The sequence below is a fragment of the Arachis stenosperma genome, chromosome 4 (assembly GCF_014773155.1).
Source record: "Arachis stenosperma cultivar V10309 chromosome 4, arast.V10309.gnm1.PFL2, whole genome shotgun sequence".
Taxonomy (NCBI): domain Eukaryota; kingdom Viridiplantae; phylum Streptophyta; class Magnoliopsida; order Fabales; family Fabaceae; genus Arachis; species Arachis stenosperma.
The window spans coordinates 7,628,158-7,637,484 of record NC_080380.1 but is presented as its reverse complement, the minus strand read 5'-3'; the positions used below and the strand labels follow the sequence as shown (position 1 = coordinate 7,637,484).

The 9,327-nt window shown below is 37.1% G+C and overlaps 1 protein-coding gene across 1 annotated transcript; it reads right to left on the bottom strand.

Moving 5' to 3' along the window:
- Positions 1-3,672: 3,672 nt before the first annotated feature.
- Positions 3,673-4,251, bottom strand: LOC130974530 (putative F-box protein At1g67623). The gene has a single exon (XM_057899405.1). It carries the CDS (start codon positions 4,249-4,251, stop codon positions 3,673-3,675), a length of 579 nt encoding a protein of 192 aa, XP_057755388.1.
- Between the last annotated feature and the right edge of the window lie 5,076 nt (positions 4,252-9,327).

Below are 9,327 nucleotides of genomic sequence, written 5' to 3'. Positions count from 1 at the left end.
TCCATACCAATCCAAACTAAGATTTATTCAGTCACAAAAACAGAAACATAATAAAAATATATTTAATATGAGGATAACCATGCGTAAATTCTTAACAAAAGTGGAGATAATGCTTCATACAGTAATACCAGATACGAGAAGCACAATCAACAAACTTGGGAAACACAAACCCTAAAATAGACATTTTTATTCAAATGCAAACGACTCCAGGAACACCCAAACCTTGTAAGTGGTCAGACACTGCACACACAAGACGCGGGACAAATCTTTCACAGCACCCATGGTGCCTCGGGTGCGGCAACTGGTGGACCGACAAACCTCGGGCTGTCCAGGACCCAACGGCTTAATCTCCATCCACCGACCCTCGAATACCTGCCTGAAGACCTCTCTGCACCTTTTGAGCGCACCAGAAAATTCAAGTCCCTTTCGCATGTACTCTTTGTCTTCCTTGCCATGAGACAGTAGCAGCATCGCACACATGTAACAGGCTTCCAGGTCGCTCCCAGTTGCAGCCATAGTCAAGTATCCATTCCACCGATGTAGTGACCAATCCAGACAAATTTAGTCATCCCCACCCGGAGTAGGGCATCCGAATTTCCTGCCTCCGCACAGCATTCTAGGAACCTGTTTTCAAGATGGCCATAGTAGTATAAAAAGGATGCAATCGGCAACGCCAACATCGACGCCTCCTTGTAAACAGCGTCGGACCTCGCTACACCCAGAAACACCTTGCAAGTCGCCTGCATGTTGAACAGATCCTTAATCAAATACGATGCAACCTTCGTGGCAATCCTGACTTATATGTCGCGAGGAAGAAGATTCAGCAGACATTCGTACTCAACGGATATGGTCCATTTCTCTCTAATCTTCTTGGTTGCGTTCCTTTTCTTTCTATTCTTCATGGAATCTCTAGCCATTTGCAAGCACTTAGGCCAGGAATTTTGGAAAATATCAAGACGAGACACGACCACCAACGATACGTTTTGTGCTCTTATTATATCCTATTTTGTTGTTAAAATGGTTTAGTGCCTCGTACGTTTCTTTACCGATTGCTCTGGAAAAGATCAGATAATTAATAAAGGACAAACGAAATACTTGTTTTCATTTTTTATTTTTCTAGAAATCTGAAAACTGATGTTTTGGTTCTAATCACTTTTATCACTTTAATTTAATTAAGAAACTTTGAAAAAAATGGAGAAGGAACCATCAAAACATATGATCAGATACAATACAATACGATTGTTAATTTAATTTATTTTAATAATACTGTGCTATTCTATTCAAATACTTTGGTTATACAACGGAATAATTTAATGTTGACTATTCAATTTTTGTGCTATATTCATGTCAACTTAGTTGCTTACTTTAATTACTCGCTGAATAAATGTTATATTTTCTTCTTCTATTTTTCATCGAAATTGTTTAAATTAATCTTTTATTTTCCTAAAAATAAACCCCCATTATTTACACATTAGTTATGAAAAAAAGAATACCAAGCAACTTCCTACTTTACAATATATATATATATGTGTGTGTGTGTGTGTGTGTGTGTGTGTGTGTGTGTGTGTGTGTGTGTCCGTTATTGACAACTCCAAACCCTACTAACCCTTCTTCAGTTCTTCTCTATCGTAAATCCTTCTCTTTACTCTCTGTCCATCATTCTCCCTCTCCTTATTATTGAGACCCTCTACTGCTCTCTCCATCATGTGCCACATTGCCACACTCATCTCCGTACACAGCTTCCACTTTGCACCTTCGGCGTATCTTCAGAAGGAAGATTCGACGTTTATCACCTGAGAACGATCCACCCAGAGGAGAACCATCATCGCCGGAACAAAAATCATTGCTTTAAGGGTCATCGTAGTCTGCCATATGTCGTCGCCTTCTCCCGAGAAAATGTAGTAGGAATCCGTCATCGACCACACCATTAGTCCTGACGACCTCGCAGAACTGTCCATCGCTGCTCTAATCGACATCATCCATGAAGATCATAAGTGCGTAGATTGTGACCTCGTTGAGGCCGCACTGATCAAGAAGGAGGAGATTTTGAAGGTTAGTCTTGAAACAACCGAAGCAGAGCTAAGGCAGGCAAATGTGGAGATGTTTGCCGCCAAGTTCGTGGTGAAGGCAAAGAAGGATGAACTGCTGAGGAGAAGGCACGTCGACGGCTAAAAACGATGTTGCAAATGGCACAGCAAAGGAATAAGGTGACATTCGCCAATTGGATCATAAACAAAACGAATTGGTGGCAGAAATCGCCAAGCTTTGTCGATGAGAACAGCACAAGGTGCCAGCGTGGCTTGAGCTGGAACGCAGGCTCGACGTTTTGGAGGACAAGCAAAAGTTCTTGCTCTGTCGGGGTCATCGTAAAGCGCCGAAGACGGCACACTACTCCTATGATCGGGGGCTAGCCGGCCAGAAAGAAGGCGGGATCGGAGGTATTTGACCTGCTGCACATGCTTGATATCTTTATGTCATGTTTTCCATCGAGGCCTGTATGATCCTTTTATTTCCTTTGTTTGTTCTGTCTCCCATTTGATCTTCTGTAGTGGAACTTAAACTCGGTTAATATAATTATATCTACTTTAATCTGTTTGTTCTTAATTTCAAAAGTCATGTGACCTGTTGACACACAACTAGGGATTTATGTTACGATAGAGCCAAATAACATTTCCAAATCATGATTTCGGACCATTTCAGCAGCTATTTACGTGTGTGTTATTAAAGACGTGTTTATCGATTTATCCTTCCTTACATTGTCACGAATGTTTACGAGATCCTTCTAATTTAAGGGCACATACCGTTATTTTACACTAGATAATAAAACAAAGGAATGTAAACATAGTATTATTTTTATGATATCCTAATATTATATCAAATTATAGGAAATAAACATCTTTCAAATTATATTGCTTAGATGAACAAAAAATATGAAGCCATGGATTGAAACAAAATTCAAAGTACTTCTCTCTCAAGTTATAATAAAACAATTAGTGCAATTACATAATAAAAACTCCTTAAAAAATAGAAGCAAATTTTGTTCTTTAAAGGACAAGTATTCAATCTCTCAAACAATTATATTATACGAATACAATTCCGTGTTCAATTGGAACATATATGCATGTTCATTATTCAAAGTTTCTACAGATTTTATACACCATCGTCAATTATTATTGTACATATAAAAAAAACCCCGTTCCCATTTTTTACCCCTTTCGATGACTCTCTATTGCCTATTCAAGTTACCAATTTTGTGTAAATTCACTGTCACGGTCTAAGATAGTACCCAGCCTAAGAAAAAACGGACGATGGTGTAAAAGGTTGATTGATTAAACAGTCTTCTGTCTATTCAAATGTCACTTCAATAGTGCAAAGTTCAGATCAAATCCCCCTCAAGAAGAAAGCATTATTTGGACGAAGTTCTAGCTAAGATACGCATTAATTGTGACATCTGTGCATCCACATAGTTATGATAAATTATTTGATCAAACTGACAGTTTTTTAACAAAAAATAAAATAAAATAAAATACATCATCAGTACGCATGGCAAGAGGTTAATGAAGGATCATAACAAACCGGCATTTGCTAGCCACTGTATTGGTGGATTACATAAAGATAAACCCACAACAGTACAGTCGGGGACAAATTAACAAGAGTGGTAAATAGTCACGTTCATTCAAATGCAAACATTTCGAAGAACACCCTGACATCGTAGAAAATGTCCGTCAAGAACTCCCTGAACCTCTCGACCTGCCTAGAAGTATGGATAACCTCAATCATTTGAACACCCATTTGCACTTCATCTTTGTCTTCATGTCCGCACAGTAGGCACATGGCACACAAGTAACTGACTTCGATGCTGCCCTTTGTTGAGGCCCTAGCAAGCAGTTCCATCCCTTTATCATGGCAGTCAAACCAGAAATACTCCATAAACTCCTGCCGGAGTATAGCATCCATATTTCCTACTTCCACACAACGATCAAGGAATCTCCTTTCAGGCCCGTCGAGGTAAATTAAAAAGTACACTAACAGTTTATAGGACATCGTCGCATGCTTGTATACAGCGTCTGAACTTGCCGCACCCAGGAATGCCTTACACGTCGCCTGCATATTGAACAGATCCTCAATCGAATTCGATGCAACCATCGTGGCAATCCTCGACCATATTTTGCGAGGAAGAAGATTCAACGGATATTTGTGCTGAACGGATACGTCCACTTTCTTTCTGTCCTTTTGGGAACTTTCAGCCATTTGTAAGGACTTGGTGGAGGGATTATTGGATATTATAAAGAGGAGAGACGAATTTGTAAATGACCTTGTAGCATTTTGCTTTTTAATATACTGCCATTGGGGGGTTCAGTACCGCATACGTCGAGGTAAATTAAAAAGTACACTAACAATTTATACGACATCGTCGCATGCTTGTATACAGCGTCTGAACTTGCCGCAACTAGGAACACCTTACACATCGCCTGCATGTTGAACAGATTCTCAATCGAATTCGATGCAACCATCGTGGCAATTCTCGACCATATTTTGTGAGGAAGAAGATTCAACGGACATTCGTGCTGAACGGATACGTCCACTTTCTTTCCGTCCTTCTGGGAACTTCTGGCCATTGGTAAGGACATGGTGGAGGGATTATTGGAGATTGTAAAGAGGATAGACAAATTTGTAAATGACCTTGTAGCATTTTGCTTTTATAATATATTGCCATTAGGGGGTTCAGTACCGCATACGTTTCTTTAGATGTCTTCTTCATTTACCGATGCGTCCAGATAAAACCAGGTATTAATACATGGACGGAATGTTAGCTGTTATATATTATTATAGTATAATTTGTACTTATCGCGATAGTATAATTATATTAATTAAAAAAACATATATCCTATTTAACTGGGAACACATATAACAATTCCCTCCTATCCTATAAAAGTGAATATTTTATATATTATATACTAGCATTTATTATTAAGGTTTAGCACCTCATACGTTTTGTTGCCCAATATTTTGGATAAGACCGGATAATTATAATACTTATGCTAGTGTCCTTATGCAAAATGACAGTGCCGTTTTCATTTTTTAATTTACTTTTTATACTGTCTACAAGTGCGGAAATGGAAAACGTCAACGACAGTTTGGTTTTGTTTTTAGAAAATTTGTTTAGCCAGGGGACTCGATAACAATTTATATTGGAAATTAAATCTAGATAAAAATTAATTCTAAAAATATAATAAATTCATTGAAATTAATAGTGGTGATTTATACGACAAATGTTATTACTTTTTTCTTTGCTGATGCAAGTACACCCCTATTCCTGAACCTAGAGTTCCTGCACCCCTACTCCTAAGTATGGGGTACGCGTGCAAGTAAACCTCGACTGCTTTTGCACCATTCTAGTTGCTTTATTTATTTACTCTTCCATTTCTTAGCCTCCAGGTGAGAGAAAAACCCATAAACTGTATTCACCATCAAGCCTAACCCCCTCTTCCTCTGCAAGGTCTACCAGATCTCCTCTAATAGACGAATGACAATGTGACCAGAAGGTGCGTGGAACGTCGTGTTTAGAGGGAGGATACCCGGAATATACCCCACTTGGGAGACGACATCGGCTCAGGTGGATGGCTTTCCATGGAACCTGCTTCTTCGTTACCGGAGTTACCAAGAGGCCGTGAACGCCTGTAACAACTATTTCTAGGTGATTGCATCACTTGTTTCGGGGCTGGGCAGCGAGCTCCTGCCGATGTCAGAGTTCAATCGATTTGTTCACGTTGGACGGCACGATACGACGGTGACGTCGACTCCAACAGAAGTACCAGGTGCATATGGTAAGCGAAAATTGTCTTCTTGCGACGCTCCTACATCTAGTCACTTGCGTCAGTGTCAATGTGTTTCTAACAAAGTTATATCCCTTGCAACCAGCCAATCGATTAAGGACCTACAACAGGCCGTTGCGTCGATCAAGTACTGTGTATCCCAAGTCGAAAGAAAGAAACGAGAACTCAAGACTCAACTGGGAGAAATCATACTGCAGCTGGTCGACATTTAGCTAGAGAGGTAAAGTCCTAGCCTCCTAGGTCTTAGGGATCAGTGCAACAACGGGATGGAGACACCGTAAACCGACCCCTCCCCCGCAATGTATGTAACTAGGGCAGCCCATGTAACTGAGAATGGGCTGCGGTATTGTACTGTTCAGGTCTTTTTTTTCGGGTCAGCCTATTAGCTAATGCCGTTATGAAATACTGCTGGATGCGAAGGTTATGTGTGTGAGCATTATCTTTAAAATATAGTGATAATGGATCGTTCCACACATGTCGTTTGCATTACGAATGTAATAATTTGTGTATAGCCGCATGCTTAAGCTGTATCATCATCAAACGAATCCTCCATACCAGATCAAACTTAGGGTTCTATTCTTCTTACATTAATTGTTTAATTTAATTACTCATTGAAAAGCTTCATCAAATCCTACTTGTTAAAGGACACGTATTCAACCTCAACCAATCATATTGCACGAATGCAATCACGTGTTCAATTGGAAAATATGTACATGTTTCTTATTCAACGTTTCTGTGAATTTTATGCACCATAAAAGTTAGTTTTACAAAGTATTTTAGTTATTTATATCCTAAGAAAATTTAATAATACTGCTGTTAGATTGTTCAGTAACTAATTATACATGCAATAACTAATTTGGTGTTCCTTTTTTTTTTGTACTGGGTGTTCCTCTTCTTCGTTCAGCCATGTTAGGTTTTTTTTGGGTATTGTAAAGAGAACCATACCAAACCAGTGATCTAGTTTTCAAAAAAATTATTAATAGCCCAACACTTGAGCCCGTTATTGGTTTCAGAAAAAAATTATAATCTACAGGCCCATCTGGATTGAGCCAAGTCCAACCAGCAGTGTTCCAACCTGACCCGTCTGACCCGAAATACCTTCTCCTCTCCTTCGTCATTCTCTAGCCCACCATCTCCACGCCGCAAGGAAGGATCCTTGTTGATCATTTCTGGCAAAGCCATACGTCTACCCGAAACAACACTCCTTGTTATCAATGGCAATCGAAACCCCTTCCGGCGATGACACTATGTAGATCGTCATCCTCCAAACCAATGAGTCACGACAGATGCTCCATTCAAAGAGTCAGCTTTACACTATGATTCCGTGGGAGAAATCTTCCTGCAACTCTATTGACGGTCAGTGACGAAAACGTAAATATCAAAGCGTTTCCTGTATGCGTCAAATGACGTCCACGACGCTTCTCCTTCCTTCCTAGCCTACCTCCATCATCTTTGATTTAGCATTAAACAGAATCACTAACTGCCATTAATTTAGGTCTTAAAACATTGTAAACTAATTCTACATAAATCCAAATAATTTTCGAATGTAACCAAAATAACTAGCTACAAAGTAAATTTTGCAAACTAACCCCTCTGTCACAAAATGTCCACTAGACAATCAAAGGAGGGAAGAGCTAGGGTGATCTCTGTCATTGGATTAAAAAACAAATAAGATCCGACGGCCATCATCATCAGGCGCACCGGTCAGCCGAAGACAAAGGATATGCTCACCGAAACACTAAACGTCTTCGGTACATGGAATCTGTCCCCCAAAAACTAATGACTTTAGCAGCTAAAGTGATAGGTAGAGTTGCCTCCTTCAAAAATCGGCGCCGGATGGAAAAATTCAATTGGGACCCAGTTAATTTTTGAAAAAAATGCCTAATACGATGTCGTTTTGTAAGTTAAAAGAAAAACAAAACCCTAAAGTTTTCTCTCAGCCCATACCCCTCCTCTCGTCTTTGAACACAAAGAGACAGCTCTAAACCTCCATCTATTCGCACTTTTTCAAGCTGTCCAACCACCGCTACCGTTGTGTCTGCTCTATCGTCGTTTGCATTATTGCCCCAGCGTCATCACAAATGTGTTTGTTTTGCCCCTGTTTCACTATGCTTTTATGTTTGTTTTGCCAAGCTTTCGCTACCTCTGTATCGTCGTGCTTCTGTTGCTGTGCTCCTTTTCTATCGCTTGTTCAAGCTTGAGGCCTCCGATCCTTATTATTGCTCAACCCCTCTTATCGCCACACTTCCACCTCTGTTTTGTTGAGCTTTTGTTGCTGTTCATCCCTCATCTATTTCCTATGCATCATGTTTTCATGCTCCAGCATCATCTGTTCAAGTTTTAGAATGTGTGAAAGGTGATTTTTTTTTTGTTCTTGTTCTTTCTCATATTTGGGTTGCTCTTCTGGTTATTTATTTTTTTTTCTTATTTTAATTGTTGTGGTGCTGATCTTAATTCACAATTTTTATATTGTTAATCTATTAATTTGATAAATTGTTGTTGAGGTGATGTTCTTTGACTTTGGAATGGTTAGGTTGCTATAGTTTTGTCCAAATTGTTAATAATTTGAATAATTAGTTTGATTTTAGTTCACGTTCTCCATCTTGTTTGTTTGGTAATTTGATAAATTGTTATTGAAGTGTTGATCATGACCTCGTGATAATTAGATTATATTTTTGTCCAACTGTTAAATTTTATATTAGATTATATTATACTTTAGTGTATTTATTTATATTTTATTTATTATTTTATTATAAAATAGTTATTCTGATTAAACTATAATTTTGAACGAATAAATAAATAAATTAATAATTAAAGTAGTTCAATAACTATTTTGATGATTAGTTCAATTTTTAAAACTTTTTTTTAGTATTTTTTTGTACTTTTTGACTGAATCATTAAAAACGATTTTTTGCCAAAAACTAGACTAGTTATATGTAGTTTTCAGAATTATGATTTTTGTCACCATGCTCTACTTTTCTGAATTGGAAATTTATTATCCTTTTGCAAATAAATGCGGGCTTTATTTTAGCATAAACTAGGTAAAAACATTTAAAATATCTTTAGATAAAAATATTTGATCTCATCATTTATTGATTAAATTGTTATGTATTAAATTTTGACACGTAATTTAGATGAAAAATATTGTCATTATTAAAAAATGTTATTATATTCTTAAAATCGTTATTTTAGTGTTGATACTAACATTTTAATTTGTTTAAAATTTAAATTTTAAATAAAAAATTTATTATAAAATTGTTTTATCTTTTTATTTTTTTAATTTTATAATATTATTTTTCTATGTTTATTTTATTATATTTTGATATTTTTTATTTTTTTTTCAATTTTAATAATCTTTTACAAATTAAATTTTTATTTATAGTTTTTATAATTCTTTTAATAATTTTTTATTTTTAAAGATTTAATTAATCTATTAATTTTATTTTTTAATTATTTTATTTTTAGTATGACAATTATTATTTATTTTTAA

Coding starts and splice junctions, on each gene's coding strand:
- LOC130974530 (XM_057899405.1), bottom strand. CDS start 4,251: ATGGCTGAAAGTTCCCAAAAGGACAGAAAGAAAGTGGACGTATCCGTT.